The sequence below is a fragment of the Symphodus melops genome (assembly GCF_947650265.1).
Source record: "Symphodus melops genome assembly, chromosome: 5".
NCBI classification, from domain to species: domain Eukaryota; kingdom Metazoa; phylum Chordata; class Actinopteri; order Labriformes; family Labridae; genus Symphodus; species Symphodus melops.
In genome coordinates this window covers 15,943,936-15,969,011 of record NC_136695.1, presented here as the reverse complement: position 1 = coordinate 15,969,011, position 25,076 = coordinate 15,943,936, and the positions used below count along the sequence as shown (strand labels likewise).

The 25,076-nt window shown below is 39.4% G+C and overlaps 1 protein-coding gene across 1 annotated transcript in view; it reads left to right on the top strand.

The window, feature by feature from the left end:
- LOC306823998 (transmembrane protein 65-like) overlaps nt 1-24,571 on the top strand; it is a 34,652-nt gene extending 10,081 nt beyond the window's left edge. Inside the window, exons 3-8 of the mRNA XM_079343956.1 lie at nt 4,922-4,966; nt 7,434-7,501; nt 8,851-8,905; nt 15,186-15,228; nt 23,507-23,612; nt 24,058-24,571. Of these exons, the coding sequence (XP_079200082.1) occupies nt 4,922-4,966; nt 7,434-7,501; nt 8,851-8,905; nt 15,186-15,228; nt 23,507-23,612; nt 24,058-24,207 (467 nt within the window). The 3' untranslated portion in view covers nt 24,208-24,571. The remainder of the gene's footprint in view (nt 1-4,921; nt 4,967-7,433; nt 7,502-8,850; nt 8,906-15,185; nt 15,229-23,506; nt 23,613-24,057) is intronic.
- Nucleotides 24,572-25,076: the final 505 nt, after the last annotated feature.

Below are 25,076 nucleotides of genomic sequence, written 5' to 3'. Positions count from 1 at the left end.
GACCCTTTAGGTAACATAAGTATCTAGCTAGTTTGTTAAGGGGAAATATTAGCTTGCACTACAACTAATTTGAAGCCAAAAATAGCATTATTAAGAAGTGGCTAAATTCTTGCTTTAGCCACTGTCTGACTGTAAATAATGAGTTATTACATTTTGTTTAATTGAACTTGAGCTGCATGGTGGTGCAGTAGTTAGCCTCACAACATGGAAGTTCCTGTTTTGAATCCCCATCGGACAGAGCCTCACTGTGCGCAGTCTTCATGTTGTCCTCTTGCCTGCGTGGGTTCTCTCCAGCTACTTTTCCCACAGTCCAAAGACATGCTCATTAGGTCAACTGGTGACTCTAAAATTGAGCGTAGGTGTAAGTGAATGTGTCTAATTGTCTGTGTCTATATGACAACCCTATAATTGGAACAGTCCAGTGTGTACCCTGCCTATCACCCATTGATAGGATCAGCTCCAGCCCCCAGCGACCTAAAGGAAAAGCGTTATAGATAATGAATCGATGGATGGAACAATATAACTGTGCTGATCTGGACTGTTAACTTGGCTTGGGTCAAAATGCTGCCAAGATTCAGTGCAGTTTGTCTGTTTTTCTATCAGCTTTTTTTTAAGTGACATTTGATCCACAGTATTTTGGAAGTGTTTTGGCATGTTTGCTTTGAGAATTAGCGTTGCTGACTCTGCAGTGACTCGTCAAGATCTGGGCCCAAAAACGATGACATCTGTTTTTTTTGTGTTTATCTGTAAACACAGTCTTGGTGAAACGCCAGAACATGTGCTGGTCTGGTGTTTCTGTGGTAGAAGGACAGGAACTAAAGGAAGGCTTGAGATGAATGAAACATGACTGCTTTGGTATTTAATCATGCTCGGGGCTAGCTTGTTGTCTAAGCACATTACATGTTTTCACCACTCCTGGTCGTCTGTTTGAAATTGAATTCTCCGGAGACTGCAACTGTTGGAGATTTTGGGTCGCCGTGCAATCAGTACTTTCTTCCTCAGGATTTCTGGAGCCAATAAGAAGACATGTCAGCTATAACAGCTCAAATGAATGGCTACATAAACCCCTCTGGATTGGGAAAGTGAAATCATCAAGGGATTCTTTTTCTCATTATTAGCTTTTTTTTATTTGATGGGATTTTGAATGAGCTGCAATTTTGCTTTGCCTCATCATTTTTTAAGTGATTGGAGCATGCAGTGGAGCAGGCTTTTGATTTGGACCACAATGATGTATGTCATTGTTTCTATCATATCCATATGGAACAAATTTGAGTTACAATTATTTCAGATTGATTATAAGCCTGTTATTGTTGCATTGTTTAGAATATCTGCCATGTAAGGAAACATTTTTGAGACTAAAAAAACAATATAAAAAGAATGATCCAGCATTTTAATTGTTACTATGCGGACATAAAAAACACATTATAACAGCTATCAGTTTTAGAAGAAGCACCATTGGAGAAATTAACGGCTTTAGTCTTAAATGTGACCTCCCATTAAAACTAGCATTAATACAAAGTCTTGAAGTTCAGACAATATGCTGGAATTTATATAATATAAAAGAATCACTTATAGTTTCATAGAAAGCTGTCAGTATTCATGTTTTACCTCCAATTAAAAACAACTTGATGTATATTTCATTTTTGCCTGGATGTTTGATGTTTTCCTTTTGACCCATGAAAAGTCTTAAAAAAAAAACTTGAGTGATAAATCCAGGAGCAACTTGAATCATGATTGATGGAAAAGAGGGGATGTTTTTTTTTTTCATACTTCCTCCAAGAGTTTTTTCAATTATATTATACATTTCTACATCTTTGCCCTCCATTCCTTATATTCCATCTCCTTCAGGTTGTAAATGCGCGCCATAATAATAGAGTTGTAAGATCAGCAAATGGATTAAATTGGTACTTGATAGGTATACTAAAGCCCCGTTTCCACTAAGCAGTCCAGTTCTGTTCAGTACAGTTTGGTTCAGTTTGTATGCTAAACTCTGATCTTGCATTCATTTCCACAGTCAACCGTAGCCTTATTTGATTAACGGAGTGTAAGCCAGATGGAGATAGCCATGAAATAGTGTAACATCATAGCAGCTCAATACAGTGTAGCCCACTATCAATTTAAGTTCACCAAGGAAGAACAGGACGGAGTAATCAAAATGAACCGTCTCAGGCTGGATCAGTACTCTTGGCACTCCAACAGAAGGGTACCAAAAAGTGGGATGGTAAGGATCCCTTATTTTGGTACCATTCCCAACTTTTAAAGGTTGTAATGCCAATCAAAGGGTCCCGAACCGAACTGACGTGGACCGCTTGGTGGAAACGGGCCTTAATATATTAGTGTTGAACCATGGCGCACTGGTTTGTGATGTAAAACTGTCATGTTATTTCTTAGAGTCTTGAATTCATCCAGCGATTGAGGATAACATCAGCTGTTCAATAGGTTTATAGAGGAAAGTCATGTGGCTGATGCAGCAGTTAACTTCGCTCACAGACGAGCACAGGAGAGTCATTGAAAGCTCTTTAATTAAAGCCTGAACTTCTCCTGAATGGGTGATAAACAGAGAGCACTGTGTTCCTGTACGAGATTACTCACACCACCCTTCTTGTGTAGGAGTGTTTTTATTTTTGCCAGCTTGTTTCTTGTTTTGCAGTTTGATATTTATTTGTCTCTTTTGCTGAAAGCATTTTTAGATTTTAATACCTGTGAATTGGGATAAATGCTTTAAAAATGTATGCAAGGTACTGCAGTGGCTGCAGTTGATGAAAGGACTGGGAATTGAGGGGAACAGTTGTCTGTTGCGGTTTTGTCTGCAATATGAGCTGCTGGTTGAAAACTGCGGACTGGAGTAATGAGCTTGAAACATGACACCGAGTCCTGAAAGAAAAGGAGGAAGTGATGCATGGAAATGGGTGGGGAGAGCAGACAGGATGGAAAAAGATGGCATATGTCTTCTTTTGGGTTTCTTCCTCTTTTGAACTTTGTGATTTTACAGATAGAATGAGTGTTAAAAACATGTTTTCAAGATAAAAATAAAATAAAACACGCCTTTTCGAAAAGCTGGTTAATTTACAGAGCGTGAACTCGGCAGAAATCGCTTTTTCTCCAACAAAAAAAACATTAGGATTTGGGCATTTTACTTCATTGAAAGGAAGCTTAGTGGGAGTTTCAAAGATTTGTTTGTGTGCATCTTCCTATGAATGCATGTGTGCCTGGGTGTTGGTGACTGTACATCAAGCTGGATGACACATCTCCACCTCCACTTGTTGTACAAAACTGAAGCCAAAAATACCTCCTTGACACGCTCAGCATTAAAGTTCTGCCCCTTTAGCTAACAAAAACTCCCATTTCATCCGTCAGGTCCTCACAGTCTTCAGCAGAGTCTTTGTGTCTGTTTGAAGCAGAAACTCCTGGTTATTTCGGCTGTTAGTGTTTGTTTAGTTTTTTCTCGCTTTTTTGAAGTTTTTTACTAATCCTGTGCTTATAGTAGCGTCTATGTTTGTCAAGATGGATGTCAATCATTACATTGTGCACTTTTGTATACCACACAGTCAGCAAGTAATCTATTTTTGGGATACAAATAATTTGTATTTTAGATTTTCTAGTTTGACTGATGTAAAACAGGGAGGACGTGGACATTATGAGCTATACTGCAGTCAGTCACTAGGAGGAGCTCAACAGGTTTTGGCTTCCCTTTAGGGGAGCTGACATGTTGGCAAGGCAACTTCCTCATTAGCATGCACTATCTGTTTCAGCCTGGTTTACTGTGCAGCGCTGAATTAACACCTGTAACTGATGGAGCAGACTTCACAAACTGCTCTGAACATGTTTATTGACCTCAGTAAAACAGTCTAATTTCACACTGTACCTGTAAAAGAAACTATCATGACTTCTGTCCGTGAAATCGAAGTAATTACTTTTTTTTTTTTTTTGACCATGTCCATGATTAGATTACAGTTGAGTAAGTGTTTGTTTAATGTGGCACATCCAGGCGTACACGTATTCTTTCCAGAGCCTGTCCTCCAACCGATACGACTCCACTGGTCGTTTGTGCAAGCGTCAAATTACGACCCATATTTACGTTTTAGGGTCAAGCGACCTCTAGCGGACGTATAAAAAACCTCAATCCGGTAAATGTGTGTTCTTCATCAATTGATGTTTGACCCCTAACCCTAACCCAAGTCCAAGCTAACTTTTCCCCCAAAAGAATAGTTACTTACCACTTAGCTTGGTCAAGCAGTGTGACGGTGCAGGGGGACGATTTACTGGCATTTCTCCGTTCGCCGGTAGGGGGCGCTAATTTAGGAAACGCTCCTATGGGTCATATTACGTGACAGACGACCTCTACGTTCGTATAGGTTGGAGGACTTGTTGTCTTTCTACCAGCCTTCATTGCAGGAAACCACTTAACTTCATAGATGCCCCTTCACTCTAGTGAGAAATATTTATTTTCATCACACATAAGTCAAATGATTCTATCGCTTTGAGTGTGGGGTTATGAACGTAGAAAATAAATGTCACACACACACACACACACACACACACACACACACACACACACACACACACACACACATTGCAGGCCTCCTCTGCAGCCGTACTAGCAGCAGAATAATCGTTTCCTGGCGTCACTTTTGTCCTCACCTCTGTTTCGCTCAGGGGAGGTTCCACCAGGGGAGACAATCTTTCCGCCTGTCGTTGACACCTCCTCATCACTCATGACACATCGCTGAAATGTTTTCTGTCTCCCTTTTTTTCCCCTTCTCCCTTCTCTGTGTATTTAAAAGGTGATGGGCTGTGCCTGATGGGCTGTGCCATTTTAGAGCGTCTGACATTTATCCTGACTTTTAGCCTCAATTGAAAAGCCGACCATAGGAGATGTAAATGCTTTATAATGTTTCTTTTTCTCTCCTTTTTTTTTTAGGGCAGCTGGAGATTGCACCGCCCACTGCAGCACAGTTAAGATATGGTAAGAAGTCCAATGTTTAGTAATGTTGGTTGATATAATGGAGTAAGTCTGTGTTTTATCCTTCATGTTGGAAGGCATGGTTCGGATGGAGCCTGGGGACTGTACACTATTCCTATCATGAAACAATGTTTTACAGATCATTCCTCAGTCCCATGAAAGCTCATGTCCTCACACATCCACCTGCACACACACTCAGCCAAAAGTGAATGCAGGTATACTTCACTCTGCAGAGAACTTTCACTGACATGACCTCAGATTGTTCTCCTCCTCTCTGCTGAGAGGTTTCGAAAGAGTGCTGCTGAACCCAAAACATCTCAGGGTCCTTGTCTCTCTTTTTTTTCTTGTCTTTTTTTCTTCGTATATTAAATATATACAGGGACGTCCTTGGGGAAAAAAAATGAACAACTGCAAGGACATCACCTCTTCTGAAGCGCTGCGTTACCTTGTTGTAATGCCGTTTTTCCTGCTTTTCACTTCAGAAAACTGCTGAGTGAGAATTGTCTTGGTGTTGGGCTAACTTTCGACTTTCTTTTCTTCAACTCAGTGTCAAAATAAAGAATTGTTTTTTTATTGCCAAGTGCATTTACATGTTCAAGGAATTTGTCTTGCTGTATTGGTGCAGAAACAGTTAACATGGGAAAGACGGCTAAAATAGCAAGTACTTAAATAAAGTAGAATATAAAACATTGAATAATTACTGCAAAAATCTGATATATTCAACATTTGTTTCACAACACTATAAGCTTAAAAATAATTGTTGGCAAACAAAATGTTTCAAGCTCTTTTCTTTTCTATATTGGAGCTGTTTGAAGAATAATGTCTCAACCCTTATTTGTTCGATTCAATCAAAAGAAAATACGGTTCAGTCTGGAGAGCTCTGATGTGTCTTTGAAGATGAAGAAGATGTGAAGATGAATTAGTGCACATGTGACGTGATCAAAATATTCAATTCAAAATCTGCCAACTTTTCTATTCAGAGAAGAGAAAAGTGAAAAGATCTTTTGAGCAGCACAAAGTCTGACTTTACCTAAAACCAACCTCCAAACAGCTCTACAAATAATATTGTATTCAGAATGAACACAAATTAAAGAAATAAAAGCCAGAGGAGCCATTTAAAAATGTCTTTCTTCAACTTTTGGATAAGAACACTGAAAGACATTTTGTCCTCGAGGGTTTTAATGTTTGAGGCAGGTTAATGTAGTTTTAAACAGCTGAGTCCAGGAGAGATAAGGAGTGATGATTGGGAAATTAAAAATGTGGCTTCTCTGTAATCCCTGTTGTAAAATTCGATAAAAGCTATGTTAGAGGTGAAGACAAAGTGTCACATAGCCAGTCGTCACTGAGTTGCACTTGTAAAGATGCTCTGAGTGTCACCGGAGGCAAACAGTGTAACAAATGTTCACAGGCGTTAACTTTCAGTCTTGAGTAACAGATTGTGTTTTTTTTGCTGTGAAAAAAACAAACCTCAGGATTTAATTGTACAGCAGGTGTGATTGCTATGAGATTGGGTTTTCTTCACAGTTCAGTCAGAGCGGCTCCTGAAGCACTGAAGTCTGTGTTGAATACACGAGTGAGTGCTTTGTGTGCCGAGGCTCAAACAGCAAGATCGAACTATGAATCTGTGCTGAAAGTGGAGCTCCAAGGTGAAAAAAAAAAAGAAAAGTAATTTCTTTTTTTTTCTTTTTTTATTAATCTTGGAGCTCTGGTGGGCGGCATTTAAAATACTCTTTTTAAAAAAACCATTACACTCAATATCGTGTCTATAAACACTGAATTTATTTATGCATTGAAAGTGACGCATTCATTACTGTGTGGAGAAATATTTACAGCCTCATGGCGTTCGACTGGTTCAGTAAATAGAGCTGCCTGTTATTTAACCTCAACCTTTTTCAAATAAACTCGACAAAAACCAGTTCAGGGAAATAAGTGCAATTGTCAATATACAACTACTACTACATTACAAATTCATCAGTCTGTAAATCTTTTGCTTCATCCTCTAAACAAAAGTGGAAACAAAGTAAATCATTGACACAACGGAGGCAAGATAATGCGTTAAAAGCACCAGAGAAAACCAACTGTTAACTCTGCATGACTAACATTACAGCAAAGTCGAGACTGAGATTGGAATATGTCTTTAAATGTAAGAACAGAAACATAACAAAGCTTTCTCTTCTTTCTGGTCTTCAGGATTATTTTTCTTTCAGATTCACTCAGTTTGCTCTGCTGCTTTAGTTGCTGATGTTCTTGTCTTTTTGCTGCATTAAATAAACACACATGAATGGGAGAGTTATAATCCTCTTTTTATTTATATCTGCGTCCACCGACAGCAGCCTCCCTGGATGAGTTTACCTTGAGCGAACAACTGTTTTAAAACCTTCTTTTGTGTGTTCTGTTTCTTCTGCTTCACCAGTCTCATCGATCACTCGGCGTGCATTCTTCATATATTGTTTCGTTTGTTATTTCACAGTTCTGCTGCACAACGCGCTGCCTTTCGTTGGATTTGGATTCCTGGACAACTGCATCATGATCCTTGCTGTAAGTGTGTCGACTTCATGCAGTGCCGGGCTCCTCTGCGGCTCACAGAGTTAGTCAGTGTCAAGATAATGCAATGTTTGTTCCCATGGTGCTGTAGGGCGGACCCAACATGGCAGAAAGAGCAAGATTAATCTTTGCTCTCTTTTTTTCTTTTCATTCTGCCGTGTAAGTCATGTTATTTCATTCACACCAGCTCTTCTCCTTTATTCTCTTTTGTCTGTAACATCCTGTACAATTGTAATCATTCGCTTGCCGCTGGCATACCACACTCTTTGTGAAGACTCTGTGAAGTGTTTCAAATACTAACTGAACGTATAACCCGGTGGAAGAGCATGCAGCTATTAGCATAATTCAGAGTGCTTGCACAGCAGCGTCATTTTTAACAAAGAGATGAGGAATTCTTTTGGCCCCATCATAAGTTTACAGTGAAAAAATAGTTTGAAGAACTAAATGAGGGAATAAAGCATAATTATATTCAAAAGCTTTCCCCAATAAACAATACTCTGTTACATTAGAAGTAGGAATGAGAAAATATTTAGTAAGATCAGTTGATTCTTTGATGCATAAAAACGGATTCTTCAGAGGAATGCAAATCAAAAACTCACAACAACAACAAAAACACACTTTGAGGCTGAATTTCTCTCTGAAGAGTTTGTGCATTTGATGAAGTAGTCAGTGACTGTAACAGTCTGACTGGATTTGCACGTTTCAAAGCGTTTCCTTTCTTTCAGAATTGAATGCTCCCTACCTCACGGGCTCATGCTGCTCTCCTTTTTGTTGGAGAAAAAGGGATCCTCACTAAAGCTGGGAAACCATCAGCTGATAGTCCTGAAGCTTCTAGTAAATCTACCAAAGCTTTAATGTGGCTTTGATTAGCAGCTACCATGGATCAACGCTTTGGTTGTGTCTTTGTTTTTTATTTGCTGCAGAACATGAACCATTTTAACTGAGTCAGGCCTGATTGCAACATTAAATGCTATGTTATGTGTAATCTTTTCCTGTATAATAAATGCATATTCATTTGATCTTTTTTTTTTGTTTATGTTCAAAGCTTTACTGCAGCCTTTTGGATTCAAAGAGAAGTGCTTAATCAATGCAGTGTTTATTGCATCATGAAGCGTCTATTTATAGTCCAGAATAAGTCTGAGCAAAACACAAAAATAGATGAGAGGTTACAGTTGGAAAAACACGTCTGTATTAAACCTTTAAATACACTGTAGCAAGAAAGAACATACATATTTCATACCTCATAGAGAACAAAACACTATACTAGCTGGCAGTGAGGTTTTTGTCTTATAGAAGGACTCAGTGATTCCTTTAACGTGTGTTTGTGTTTGTGGCTTCTTCAGGGCACACAGATCGAGTTATCTATTGGAGTGATCCTCGGCATTTCAACTATGGCTGGTAAGAGCATCTCACTGTTATTATTTAAAGGGAAAGTCAACTCAGTCAACTCTGGCTGAGGCAGAGATCATGCATCCTATTTTTACTTTTCTTTGTTGTTTATCTCATTAATATGAACCTACTTCTAATTATGTTTTATTCATTGAATTCCATTTTCTGTAATGGATGTTTTCCATTATGTAAATGATGGCACACTGCTGGTGATATTGGCACTAACAATGTTAACATCCGCATTACTTGCTGCAGGCAAATCTCTATTACAAATGTCCTCATCAAATAGATACCTGTCTGTTCTCAGATATGTTTCAAACATGTGCCTCTTTTCTTTACATGAACTTGACTCTCTGGCTCTTTCGTATTAAAGTCTTCATTTGCTGAAATCACTGAGGATTCCAACTCTTTAAAAAGATGCATAAAGAGGCATTCTCAATATCAGTGTCAGCAGGATAAATTGGATCATATGAAGTTAAAGATGATAAAGTCGTATCCTGGCCTCTGCAGTGACATTAGTTTTAAAAATAACAACTCAGCGAAATAACATTAGAGAAAGTAAAGGGAGAGAGGGCGACACAAGGTTGTCTTGATAATGATGATTTCATGATTATGATAATGAATTTCTCAAGCAGATGAAATGAGTTTGGTAATATGGACTTCGTTCAAAGAATCACATTTGCATGTTGATATGATAACTTGCTCATATTGAGTGTATCTGTTAAAAACACATTAAAATTGAATGCTAATGACAAAGAAGAAGATTACACAGAGGGGGAAATGATTCATTAACCTATCTACATATTGAATGTCAGTAAAAACAACTAAAAGCACCATGTACTGAATATTAAATTCAAAGTCCGTCTTTACCACTATCAGTTGGAAAAATGCAGCAAGTTTGGCCAATTTATTCAGCTCTGTATTTTCATTTTGCTTCTGTCAGTGGTGTCCAGTAAAGTGAGATGATGATTTGATTCTAGTGGTGACAGCAGGGTGTTTTTTTTTTGTTAAGCTCATACAGGCCCTATAAACTGATATTACTCCTTGGAGTCTAAACTGATGCTGCTGCAGACCTGATGCTTTTTTTCTATTCTACGTGAAGAACTGGAGACACGTGGAAAAGTTGACCGGTGCAGATTATATATAGGAGTGATGGATCTTTCAGGGATGACATGTAGATAGGAGGCATTTAAACCCTAACCCGACTATCATCGTGTCAAACACACTTTGAATTGAGCCAACTCTTGTAAATTTACAATTTATACTATTTTTTTGTCTTTCAAAATGCATTTTACCTTGTTTTTCTATTCAGGCTTTTATAGTAGATGAAAAATGTTAATTTGATTGCTGATTGAGATACAGTGTGTCAGGCCTGCTAGGATTTATAGACACAGAGGTTATAAGGTTCATGAAGGATCACTTTTAGTTTGGCATAGCTTATTGTCTCCAAGTGGTATGATAAAATTTACAAACCTAAGTTTGACAGCTAACCCTAGCTGTAGAAATTCCACTTAAGTTCGAGATGAAATAACCAGAGAGAGAACACTAGAGAACTCCCCGAGTAGATCACAAAAAGAGAGGCTTTCAGTTCATTCTTCAAGCACAGCCTCAACCCTCTTTCCCTCACTTTCACTCACAGAAGTGTTTTTGTTTCTTATTCCTGTGACAGTGGGAACACTTGGAGGTCTGTAAATCAGGAGGCTGCATGTATCTAACCCCGTCTACACTGATTTAGCACCATTGTCAAGTCTGCAGTCAAGTCCACCAATCACAGGTTTTCTAGAGGGCAAACGTGGCTCAGCTGGCTCAGAGAAGATTGAGGCTTACTGTTCGAAAATATTCTCCAGCTGAGTTAGGCCATTAATACAATGTAAACCGAGGTAATGATGTGAAATCTCCAAATAGGATTAAATCCATTATAAGTTCATTCTAAAGTGATTAACTCACCAAATCACTTTGCTTAGAGTTGCTTTCAAAGACGAGAGCTTTTCTTAAACCTCCACATTTGAAATATTTTAACTCAATTCTTAGTAACAGGTGACTATAAGTGTAAAACAGCTACCTTAACTTTTATCAAACTGAACACTGTAGGCTGAATAAATCCTGCCTGGTTGGTTTTCTTAATTTCTTTATTTGTTCAGAATCAGTATCGATTTTTATTGCCAAGTGCATACACATACGTACACATACGAGGAATTTGTCTTGGTGTATTGGTGCGAAGGAAAAACTAAAGCTAAAATAGCTTTGGAGGTGAACAGGTTGTGGGGAGCTGGTAGATTGCAGCCAATCACCTTCTCTGCAGAGCGAATGATACACTGCAGCCTGCACTTGCCTTTTGCTGTGGCTGCTGCATACCACACTGCGATGGATGAGGAGTGGATGGACTCGGTGATGGCAGTGTAGAAGTGGGCCATTATGGTGTTTGGCAACTTGAACTTCTTCAGCTGCTGCAGGAAGTACATCCTCTGCTTCTTGATGAAGGAGGTGATGTTCAGCTCCCACTTCAGGTCCTGGGCGATGGTGGTCCCCAGGAAGTGGAAAGACTCTAGGTTGTTGTCGCTGCATCAGGTCAGCCTCCCACCTGTAGGCAGACTCATCTTCACCAGAGATGAGTCCAATGAAGGTGGTGTCATCTACAAACTTGAGGAGCTTGACAGACTGGTGACTGGAGACGTAGCTGTTAGTGCACAGGGAGAAGAGCAGAGGAGAAAGAACGCAGAGATATTCTAACCCAGCTTCACCTACTGTCTCCTGTCAGACAGGAAGTCTGTGATCCACCTGCAGGCAAAGTCAGGCATGTTCAGCCGAGAGAGCTTGTTATGGAGCAGAGCCAGGATTGTTGTATTGTTGTATATTCTTGTATATGATTCTTGGCAGAGCTGAAATCCACAAACAGGATCCTGACGTAGGTTCCTGCTGCGTCCAGATGCTTGAGGATGGAGTGGAGGGCCAGGCTGACAGCGTCGTCCACAGACCTGTGGGCTCTGTAGTTTCCACACCTACCTTCTATCCATAAAGCATTTTTTCTGCGACATTAAAATCACATACAAACGCACATGGAGGCACACATACAGTAAATACACACCCAGGGTAGACTGATAACGTGTGAGAGGCAGCTATGCATGTGTAAGCGTAGTTGTTGCTGTTGAAATACTCCAGGTACTGTGAAGATCTCTTCTCATACATGCCCATCAGTATGATGCGTAGCTGGCAAATGTGCCTTGCAGACAAGAGTAAGAGATGATGTTAAAAAAAAAAGTTTTTCAACATTTTCTTCTTCCACATAGTTTCTCGGGTCATTTATCCCCCCGTAGACACAATACCTGATAAAACACATACAGAAAGTATCGCCGCTTCGGCTGCAGGTCTCGAAAGTTTGTGAAAGTTTGCTATGAAAGACAGCGACATCCATCATAAAGAGAAAATCATGGAGAAAAGGGAACGGAAGACATTTAAATGTCTCTGTGTTGTCAGATTTGTTTCATTTATTTTGTTGACCAGGAAGGGAATTGCATCAAACAGTATCATGACTGTCTCTCTCACATTCCCCCGAAAAGACCTCGCTCATTCATTCTGACCTTTGGTAAGGAATGATTTATTTTATCACAATGGAAAAAAACAGCTCAGCGAATACGGTTTTAATGTGAGGAACTGATTCCCTTACTTTTGGTTTGGAGAGTGACTGCACTTCACCAACCTGTGGAGGTGGACTGCATCAGCAGAGGGCAGTGAGTTAAATACTGACTGTGGACCTTGTCTTGTAATTACATTTGAGCATCTTGACCACATAATTGATTCTGATAGGACTCTCCATTACATCTGCGTCCTCGGGGACCTGTTCAAAGCTACAGCTCATGATCTAATTACATCACGTTCTCTATTTTAATCATCTTTACTCTGTTGCTTTTTCTATTTCAAACATCCTTCAATCTTTGCCAGGAGACAGTGACAGGAGACAATTTTCAATCGGGAAAGAGAAATAATTTTGTGAGGAATTTCAAGGAATGCTGTTGTGAGGTACGTTTGAGTGTGTTTATCTCACTGAGGGTATTTATTATCTTCACAAGAGAATACAATGAGTCATGGCAGCTTTATGTTCACGGGCGTGTCTAGAGTTTGTTTGACTGGGTTGGTCATCTGGTGCTCTGTCTTACCAGGTAAGGTGGTTCAGACTGATTTTACACTTGTCTCCCCCTCTGCTCTGCCGATGCCACCGCTTTCCTGCAACATCGCTGCGGTCTTACTTTCACCCCCACCTCTTCCATAGTGTTCACCTGCAGACTCTCACCGAGGGGTTTAAGATATAATCTCATCACTCCTCGATTTCCTCAATATAAAATAAACCTGCACGAAGAGAGGAGTTCGGAGCGTTGACACCCAAACACAAACAATGTTCTGCAATCAACACTGAAAATGAGTACAAATGTGATTTGTCTTATCTCACAGCTGTTACATTGTTGTGTTTAGGTTATTCCTTTAAAAAATATAATGTCCTAATGTTCCACCATACGAATCTTCCAAGGGTTGTCATTGATATAAAAAGTGATTTATTGACTGTGAATAAAATGGTCAACAAGGTTTAACATAAAAGTCTGTTGCTACATAGTTTAGGTTCAGTCAGTTGATTTGAATTCAGTTTGTAGAAACTGACATGTCAAAATACATGTTCTGTGAGGCACAGCCTGAAAATGATTTTGTTTCAAGTTTGATTTTTCTTTGTTTTTGTATTCTTAGTCCTCCAATGTGGTGCGCTCATGGATCCTGTCCAGTGCAAACAGTCGTTTTTTTGTTAAAAATACCAGAACAATGTCCTTATTCAGCTTCAGACCGACTTTGTGTATTTTGGTACTGACTAATTGGCAAAAGAATTAGAAACTTGCACACACTCTGCCTCTCTCTCTGGCATCATGGAAAGGTCACACAAACTACAGAGCTTTTCACACAGCAGCAAAATAAAAGGTCTCATTAGAGCCAGATATGGACACACCAGCAGCTTATTAACATTGATGATTTGTGTCAGAAGCCAAGTCACTCTCTTGATAACAAGGTTAGAGTCGAAGGCCGGCTGAGACGCTCTGAAAACAACACTTTGCTGGATCGCAGCACACTCAGACTTCTGTTATTATTCTGCAACTCATGAGTATTATCCAAATTCCTCTGTGTTTATTAATGTGGGAGCAGGTCATGTGGGACTGTTCACATGCTTTAATACAGATTGTCTGTCGGCAGAAACTGTTATTTCAACCATATCGTAATACATACAGTATCATCAGGAAGGCAGCTAGATTGTTGCACCAAAGACCTTACGGAGTTTGATGGAGGTGGTGGGTTAGCAGAGATGGCACGCTGCTTCTTTATGTCTGTTCCCCTGATAGAGCCTGCAGTAGCTCAGGAATACTCTGAACCTCAGGGTCATGGACACAAGAAGGAGGTAATGCACGCTCATTCTTCCCTTTTTAAGATAAAAGAGTAAAAGCAGATTCCTCAGTCCTCAATTTCCTTCCTCCCCCCCCGTCTGCAGCTTTGCTTCATGTAATATTAGAATAATATTCAGGGATTGTAACACACGACGTCCCTTGTTTCGTCTACTTCTCTGATTAGCTCTTGAAATCAGAGAGCCAGTCATGACGACAGAGGACTTCAACTGGGCATCTACACCCTTAATAATGCCAGAATGCAAAAGCCAACATGGCAAAGAATAACCTCTGTTTTCGTCGTATGATTAGGAAAGATTGCTGTCCTCTCCAGCAACATGCAGTATGATGGTGTCAAATCTTAAAGTAGGGATGTGTGAAGAAAACATTGAAGTGCATGTCTCTCTTCTCTCTTTAACTAAACCTCTGCAGCCAGTGAAGGACACAAGACTTGAAGAGACACAGGAGAGCAACGTCACCTCCAGTGTCTTTAAAGCACAAGTGCTGCGTATACACTGCTCCTTATTCTGTCCTTCTATATACTGCAGTCACTTGCTATGTAGCTCATGTTGTTTTTCTGCGTTTTAATTTATCTTGTGCTCATAGCTTGTATTTATTAATAATGAAGGAAACTAATGTGATACCCTATAAATAAGGAGCACACCAAGATTAACTGCTGACAGCCACATGCCTCCCAGAGGTACATGGAGAACTGTCATATTTTGTGTTTCACATGATGAAAAACTACAGTCTCTACTCAAACCAATCTGTGCCGTGTGCCTCCTGGCTGTCCTCGACACAAACCTCCATTTCCAAACTCCTTTTCTAATCATGTCTCTCCCTCTCCTCACTATTTTTTTTTTTTTTTTTTGCAGCTGCTGCCCTTGGCAACCTGGTGTCTGATCTGGCAGGACTAGGGTAAGAAGTCCACACACACACACACACACACACACACACACACACACACACACACGTACTTAATACAGACACATTTTCTGTGAGGTTTCTGCAAATCTTGGCGGCTTGTAGGAGGGTGGAAACGGTTCAGCGATTTAAAAGTTAAATTCACTCAAGTGATACAGTGTTGAGGAAGGCTATTTAAATCCCATCTTTTATCTCCCGTGATGTAGATAATTAGAGCAACAGTGTTTCACAGTCAAATACATTGTATATCATTTTTAATGACTTCTTGAATATGAACTTTTACCGTCCTTTTCCATTCCATTTCCTTTCCTGTAATCAACGGCAAGTCATTAAATTAGGAGCTATTGAATTAGGCAAAGTGGACGATAAGCATGAGCAACCTCCAGAGGTTTGTGTCCTGTAGGGAGGAGACTGTGGACGTGCAAAGCATAAAAGGAGATGTTACCGTGGACAAGGAAAGGGTTCTAACTTAAATGTGTGAATGTGGTTTAATTAAGTCAAAGTGTTTCTAAATGAGCCAGATCTGCAGCCTGACTTCAATCGACTGTTTTTCCAAGTGAGTCAAGTTACAGCTCAGATGAAAACGTGATTTTGAATCGAATCTCAGTGTCGAACGTGTTACGACTACTTTACAGGATATATGTGTTATGTTTGTCTTCTGGGTGATCACATTGTGCAAATAAATACATTGACTGTTCAAAATGACTTCAATACAACCAGAAGGCATTGTTGCTTAGGTGGATGTGAATAGTTGTCTGATTCAGATGCACTATGTTTTTATTTTGTATAATCACAGTGGGAACATAGATGTTTTCAGTCATGGAGTTAGTGGGGTAAATGGTGATGTGTAACAATGCACCATGGCCATAATATGTTCCATATTCTGGTATTAAAGGTATTCTGGTATTAAAGACATTCAAGCTGTCTTTAGTAAACACATAAACACTGACTAGAAGTCAAGTGTATTGTCCTGTCCTTCGATAGATAGATAGATAGATATCTATCTATCTATCTATCTCTATCTCTATCTATCTATCTATCTCTTTAGTAAACACATAAACACTGACTAGAAGTCAAGTGTATTGTCCTGTCCTTCAATTTTTGTTTGTTACCACTAAAAAACTGAGAGTGAAAGACACTGCTTCCCTTTCTGTCTTCCAACATTAGAAATTAAAACACTGACCACCGTGTCTGCTCGCATACGTCACACAGCCTGCAGCTGCTTTGATCAGTAACAGCACAATGAGCCACGAGAAGTGGAGGCTCATTTCCTATACAGAAAAAAAACAATTGATGCTTCTGTGTTGATTTCTAATGATTTCAGTCTGTTATGCGGTTCAGTCAACTGATTCATTACAGATATCCACTGCAGAGCCTCCTCGAGGCTTTAGGCTCAATAATCAGCTTCATAACAGTGAAAGTCACAGAGGAGGACTCCAGCCTTCTGCTACCATGATGCTGATGCTGTTGACTTTATTTATGTGATATTTAATGATACAATCAGTTAATACTTTTTTTATTTAATGCATTCAGCTTCAGCAATACAGAGAAGGTAATAAATAGGTGATGGTGTAAAAAGTACATAAAACGCTCTGGTGCCATTTTACCTTGTTAGAGTGATGGATTAGCCGAGCTTTTCTGGCTTTTGTAAGTGCTCTCATTGGAGACACACAGGTTTGGCTCAGTGTGTGATTGTGTGTCGGTGTTTGCCACATAATCATAATTGGATAGTGTGGCCCATGTGACCAGTATGTCAAGGTGAGACTGGATTAGACCAGACAAGAGAGGAAGAGTTTTTTTGTTTTTTTTTATTTTGATAGATGTACACTCGTGAGTATGAAGGCTGTTTCTCTGCTGCGGAGTCGCTCAGGTGTATTTTTTTTTCACAACAACGAACGTATTATCACGCTCGCTTCAAAGAGGAAAGAGGCTTTAATGCAAACATGCACAAGTTGTTTTCTCGACATCTCTCATGCAGGTAGCTGCTCTAAGTTGAGAGCTGAGAAGGAGGCCCAGTGGACTGACTGCTAAGGCTGTTTATGAAACGCTTCAAATGAGACGATCCCAAATGTCTTTACTGTACTATTGTTGCAGAATCAGTGCTGGGTAGCTTGGATCCACACTCACTGGAAGTCAAATAGATTTTTGGATCGGTTTTCACTCCACCGGGTTAGAGAAAGTCTCTGGTATGACTGAGTCAAAAAAAAGTCTTATGACTGTTCTTTAAAGCTTCGACGAGCAGGAGGAGGAACTATGGCTTCTTTTATTTTCAAAACAGAAATCCAAAGATATACACTGTCCTCTTTATATGAGACCAGTTACTTTCATTTTTGGTGAGGTGAAAGTTTTTTTTTTTGGATTTGCTTGTAATCATCGTTCCACAAAAAAAGTTGTCAGAGTGGTTGTTATCCAGTGTTGATCAGTCTGCAGTGCAGCTTCATTATGTACGCTTTGACTCTCCTTTCCTCATTATTACCAGCAACTTAATATACCTGAATAATTAGACTGTACTTGTCCACATTAATTGATGTGCTTTGCAGGTTGTTTTCTGTAGTTGGCTTTGATTACATTCTCGCTGTGATGAAACGTTCAGCAGTTCACTTGGACGAGGATCAGGATCCGCTGTCTTTCTGATATTCAGTTTTAATGGGTCCCTCCTGCCTAAATGAGCAAAATTAAAAGCTCAAGGGAGTGATTAAAATGCTGCTAACATCCACACTGGAAATCTTTTCAGTTTACATTTGCTGGAAGGTTTTATTCCTTTTTTTTTTTCCTTTCCTTTTTTTTTTGTCAGGCAGAGAAACTTTGGGGAAATCAGACGAGTGTAAATAGTTGTGATGGAGAAACACTCTAAACATGAAGCAGTCTTGTGCTTTCTGATTTCTCTGTGTGGAGCGTTTTGAATAGAAGCTTTACATTCAAATCTGATGCACCATTCTTTTAAATACATCGTCTCACAGACCAGATCACTGTAGCTCTTTTCAATACTCTTGGTTTCGGTGCTGAAAAAAACTGGCCCTCCTGCCCTCCCCACTTGTCACTAATAACTAAACTAAAAATGTTTGGAGTTCTGTGAACCTAAAAGACCCTGAACTGTTGAAAAACTGAAGTGTTACATTAAACAAGAAAAAAATTCACATTCAAAGAAAATACGCCCCAAACACTGTCAGATTCTTGTTCCTCAAACCTTTACAAAGGGTGACAGTATTAAAAGAAGAAGTGATGCATCCGAGTGGTCAACAGGCACCTTCCTAACTCTTTTTAAACATCCGTTTGAAAATGGCCATGTCATTTTCCATAAACAATTACATTTCTCAGGTTAAAACGGTGCTCTTTTTTCAATCAAATATGGACTTTCAATGTTTTGCCAGCTATCACATTATTTTTAATTTTATACAACGTCCTAACTTTTTTAGGAGTTAGGATTGTGTAATAAAAAAGAAACTATATGTCAATCAGTGACTATTTTAAGATTGATTACAGATATTTGGTGATCGTGAAAAAAGATTACAAACATGAGCTTGCTTATCCTCGAGCACTGCAGAGAAGCTGGTACCTTGAGAGAAGTCGAACAGCACAAATGGATGTAGCTGTCAGTGGAGCATGCTCCTCCGGAGAGTCTTTGGTCAATATTGTAGTGATTATGTCACACTGATTGTTTACAAATCCTCCCACTGCACGCCGCTTTTCCACCACTTAGAGACAGTGACTGAACTGTGCTGCCCGGACTCTCATACTCAACATTTCCCATGTGAGTGTGTTTTTTTTCTCTGTGTGTGTTAATGCCTGTGGTGAGCAATCTGTGCAGCCGTATCCACATCTGAGTGTGAGTGTGAGTGTGTGTGTGTGTGTGTGTGTGTGTGTGTGTGTGTGTGTGTGTGTGTGTGTGTGTGTGTGTGTGTGTGTGTGTGTGTGTGTGTGTGTGTGTGTGTGTGTGTGTGTGTGTGTGTGTGTGTGTGTGTGTGTGTGCATCGTGTGTAAAGATTCATGTCTGGATGAATGTGGAAGACTTTCTTCTGTGTGTTTTGACAGATGAAGGAAAGCAGATTATCCTCTGTGGAGTCCATAATTTAGTTCATGAGTCATTGTTACCATTCAGCCTCTCTGGTATGTCCTGCTTTTTAGTCTGTTCTGTCATTTATATTCCTTATAGACTCAAAGCTTCAGTAGCTTTCTGGGGCAGACAAATCATCTAGAGAAGTATTGTTGCGTTCAGCCAAGTTCGAAATATAGGACAAAAAGTTAGAGCATCAAATAAGTGAGCTCTAAGGAAGAAAAATATCTTCTCGGATTTCATTTCAGACAAAACTTTGTATGTAACCCTGTGATGTCATGTCTGCATTTCTCCCTGACTCACACTTTATCGCATGCTAGAAGAAGCGAATCATATTCTACGGCCGTGTATTTTTTATAGCAGATCAAGGAAAAAGATGACTGATAGTTCCAGCTTTTTAGGTTTTTTTTTTTAATTATTATTATTATGAGTTTCAGGATTAAAAATAGGTCCCACCAGCCAGAGGTGATATCGGGGGATCGATGTTGCCGGGGCCCCCGCCGTCGACTGCCGCCCGATCCACACAATAGGGAGATGTATTGATCCACTCAGGGAATATCTTGTTTGGCTTGGCTTCCTCTAAGGAGGTTTAAAGCTCAGTGTCTGGGACAAAGAAAAGAGGGGAGTCAGTGTTTTGCCAAAGGAAACGTCAGTAGGGTGGATACTACATAATCCCACGTTATCCTGCCAAGATATCTTCTGTGTAATAGCACCACAGTATAACCGCTTAATTTGAGACACTGTTTTTACCATCTGCTGCAGCTTACTTGCCATTTTAGTGTTTCTATTTCTTTCATGGTTCATCTTTCCCTCTGCTTTATGTTCTTTACAGTCCTACAGTCTTTACTAATAAGAAAGACGCTTTTCACTTTTTAACCCCCATGTAACAGATTGTTGTAGCCCACCCCTCAGAAACGCTTTGATAATGCTAGGACAATGCTATTATTATTATTATTTTTTTATTATTTTTTTTTTTTCAAGAAATACACTTAATAGATAGATAGATAGATACTTTATTGATCCCGAGGGAAATTCAAGTATAATATATTATTATTTATGTATAATATATGATTATTTATGGGTTTAGTTTCATAAAATGTACTTTTCCAGATTTTGTGAATTGAGTTTTGATTGCGTCAGGTGTTCTGTAGCCTTCAGTCTGCTCCTGCTCCACAGTAAGTCTCTTCAGTTTAGGCCCTTGAGTTGAGAAACTATTGATGGCCTCTCGCTGCTTTCAGAATATTTCATCATGCCAGTGTACCATTACTGCAGGTATTTTATGTCTTGATGCTTAGGACAGGATTTCTGCTGTAGCAAGTCTGTGAAATCTGGGACGATTGGATAATGCTGTTGTATGGAGCCGGCCAATCAAACAACACAATGCACTTCATGTAACATGCTGTGTGATATGGAAGTGTATCATTTATCTCACTTTGTGTTTGATTTGATAAGCAGAGCAGCAGTAGAGCGTTCCAACCCACAAACGTGAAACTCACTTCTGCCCCCTGTTGCCTTAAATAAGATTAAACAGAATAGAATATGGATTTATGTGAATTTGTGGGCCTAAGGTTCATTTTATATTTAGTTCCAACTTTTCAGGTATAATGATTTAAACATTTCCAGAAAGTTTCTTTTCATAGAAATGTTCTTCTTCCTCTGCCTCTCTCCTTATCTTTCTCTGCTTACTTCTTATCTCTCCCCTGACTCGGCAGCTCCAGCTGCAGCTCATTTGTGTGTGCAGCGAACTGAGGATCCATTAGTGCCACCGACTGAACCCTACCTGAGAAAAAATATATACTGACCTGAATTTCTTTATGAAACTACTTGACTGTATGACATTTCTTTTTGCTTACATGACAGTCAGGTGCTGTCGCTCTTTTGTCAGTTTCAGTCACTATTATGGTCGTGACACTGGAGCTGCATTTGCCACTGTAATAAGTTTAATTTGTACATTATTGCTGGATTAGTAGACATACAACCTCAGGAGCCCAAAGAACCCCGATTGGTTGTGTTAAATAGTTGTTTTAACTTTACCTTTGTGCAACCATGTTAGTTCCTATTTTGATCAGAGAGAGAATAAAGTCGCAACACACAGTTTCAACAACACAAATCTAGCTTTCTGTGGTTTTAAGACAATTTAAAAATGACCCGCCACAAGATCTGCACACACAAAGTCTGTGATATTAAACATTCAACATAACCAAGGCTTACCATTTTAATCTTCAATCAGTGAGCTTTGTTTCCAAACTCACTTCATACTTTAGGGATGGCACATTGCCAAACACATTCAGGTTGTGATTTTCATCCTTCAGCGCGAAATCTGAGGAAAGGCAGTGAAGAATGAAAACACACCAATGCCCAAGCTGGCGCGTACTTGAAGCAGTCTGACTTACTTTAATATATATGACAGTATAGTCTGACTAAGATTACCACAGTTTGTAATGAATGTCAATGCGTTCAGATACTGTCCATGAAGCAGAGGCAGTGTGACCACACATCTCTGTGATCAGGTAAAAAGACTCCACTAGTTTCTTTTTATTTTTTGAAAAAATAGGTGATGTAAGACTTGTTTCTTTAGTATAATCCTTAAGAAACATTAAGCTTTGTACTTCAGGTTTTTCAGGATGGAAATTCTGGTTAGGAACAGTGAATGTGTGTGGTACTGCTCATCCTCCTCCTCCCCAGACTTTTGAGTTTTATCAGGCCTGGATATTAACCACGTCTGACAATTGACTTCATAATTGATAAATCCAGCTCTATTCTTTTTCATTAGGTGTCTCTCTCAGCGCTTTAGCTGGTTTTGACATCAGCTTCATCTGCATTTAGAAAGCTGCCTGGTGGTTTTAATATTACTAGTTATGTTCAGATTTTTGAGGAGTCTGAATTCTAAAGTGTAATCTACCAATGTTCCACAGTTAATGTGTGCTCATTTTGTCCTTCTCTTTTATGCTGGATCATTTTGGTTCTCTACAAAGTGTTGTTGTTCGGCACCCAGTGTTCACCCCCCCCCCCCCCCAAATAAACAGAGACTATAGTCCTCATCGCAGGGCACGTGGGTTTGAATCCAACGTCAACTCTCCCACTCACTCCTCCCAACATTTCCTATTTCTCATCAGCTGTCTTATAAAGTAAAAAAGGTTCTACGCATGCACACATGCATTGACATATTTCACGACAAATACGATAAAGAGTTACGTTGGGCTGTTGCTATTTTTGTCTATCCCAATTTCCCAGTAACTTAATTCTCTGTAATTTAGATCGGTCTCTGATGACTGCTTATTTATTCATTTGGTAGATCCACATAAGCCGCTGTCTAACTCTATAAATAGCGGGTGATGGGAGATGATGCTGAATACCACACCGTTACACAGGACAGCAGGACAGTACTTTATCAGCATCAGACAACTAACGGCTTTATTACTGGAAAAAAAAAACAAGTTTCTGTGTTACTGATGAGTACCTCTCTCTTTCAATTATTTGTCTATAGCAGTCTGTCTTTGCTCAGCCATCTGTATGAATTTGATTAAGTCATTTACACGCACTTTAGGCTCTCTCTGTGTTTCATTAGAGCTGATATTTGACATCCTGCTCGTTCATGACAGATGGCAGAGAACACAGAAACAGACTCTCATCTGCTGATTTGTTTTGTTTGTGTTATCTATTTCTTTGATCATTTACATTGTCGCACCAACTGTTACTCCAGTCGGTTGTTAAATGACTCGTGACTTGTGATGCTGGGAAACATTTACAGGAGGCCATTATGAGAAAAAAAAAAAGGAACAAAACATGAATAAGCTATTCTAAATTCAATCTTTATACAAGTTACAAGCAAAAGCTTTGACAAACATGTTGATTATGCCTCTGACTGTTTGAAGAACTTTTGTTTTAGTTTTTACTTTTGTTTATATTTTGCATTCTGAACCTACACGACCAACTTTACCCACATGTTAAGCCTTTTCTGTCTTTGACTGATTTAAATGTCCATGTTTTTGACCTTTACGAGTTCCTCGTACCACTGCGCTCCTCTAACTGGATTTCAATTTGTGAAAGGTCATAAGAGAAGAAAAAGATAAAATGGTTTACTTAAAAAAAAAGTCAGGAGATGCTTCCTCTTCTGTTTCTCAACAGAACCTTTAAAGGTGGATTTTATTCATCCTTGCAGCTCTATAACAGTCTATATGTCTTTTTTTTTTTCTGCCTGTCTACTCTTCTTTTTAGGCTGGCAGGTTACGTGGAGATTTTGGCATCTCGGCTGGGAATGCAAATTCCTGACTTAAGCCCGAAACAGGCTGACATGTGGCAGACCAGAGTCAGCTCTCACACGGTTGGTGGCATCTCATAAACTAAATCACACTACAACCCACAAATCTCAGCTCGTACTTTTCCGTGTCACTCGTCTTTATTTCAGAACCTTGGCCCCCGTGTCTATGCCCAGCAGTGCATGCAAAGATAGAGATAAAACCTGTCCAATATACATACAATTAAATACACCTATATCAGAGAGCATCTTAAGGATTGTGTTTGATGCAACATAAACATGAAGCCGGTTGATAAACCATCCTTGATTTTATTTCTGGTGAATTTGCCCAAAACTGGTTTTAATACTCAAAATAAACTGAGTAAGCTTACATAGTCCAATCGACTTAAAGTAGCTTATATGTAGGAATCAGGGCTAAAATGTTTTACTTTTAACATACATTATTCAAAACAATGATCCTAAAATATACTTTGTCAGTAGTGTTTTCTTACTTTCCTTTCCCTCTTTTTAGGGTAAAGCCATCGGTGTTGGTATCGGTTGTATCCTGGGCATGTTTCCACTTCTGTTCTTTAAGGACGATGAGGAGAAGAAAAAGCGCCAGAAGGAGGCGAAGGAGACGGCACAAGCAGCAGCTGCTCCAACAGAGAGCAGCCAAAACTGAAAGTAATCATCTCACCTGAGAAAAGTACTATTTTCACGCCCTTAGAATACTTTTAACTGAGACTGATTGGCCGTGTCTGGTAGATGGAGCATATGGAAATGTCACTGAAGGTATTCTGAGTGAGATCTTAGATATTATTTGACTGTAGACTTTAAAATGAAGCACAGAGACCTGAAAGTCTCATGAAGAAACAAGAGACGGCTGACCCTCTGGACTGCTGCTACTCTATTGCACCGCAACCTCACTTTGTTTCAACTGACTGACAACGGCTGAAGCTGATCTATCTAAAACACTTTGCAGTGGCCTCTGTCTTTCCTCTGCTCCCAGTCTGTAAGTTACACATAAAGATACAGTATATCACACATATAGGTAAGTGATGATTTAAGGGCTCCCTAAAATGTCACAACAAACTTTGCAGCCAATGGCAGAAAAAAAATCAACACTTTTAAAGAAGAAAATTTGCATCGTTACTCCCTTGGAATTTTGAGGTTTCTTTCCATTGTCATTCAGTTCTTATATATTACATAAAGATTAAATGGAGAGGCATGCTAAAGGCTTGCTTCATCAGTGTGTATCCCTGTTTTTGAAAACGTATAAAGAAAGAGTCACATTTGCATAAAAAGATTGCAAGCATGCCCGCATTTTGATGATGTCAGTGTCTTAAAAGTCTTGCAAGCCTGCCTAATTTACACAGTATGACAAGCATTCAGCATCTTTCAGTTCAAAATGCACGCTGCTATGGTACATTTGTTACACTTGCTAGCTGCCTCTTTTTTTTTTCTTTTTTTTCCTTTTTTTATGTAGATTTATTTTAATAATTGACTGTTTGTGATAAAGTTTGCTTTGTAAAAAATACCCAAAGCAGTACA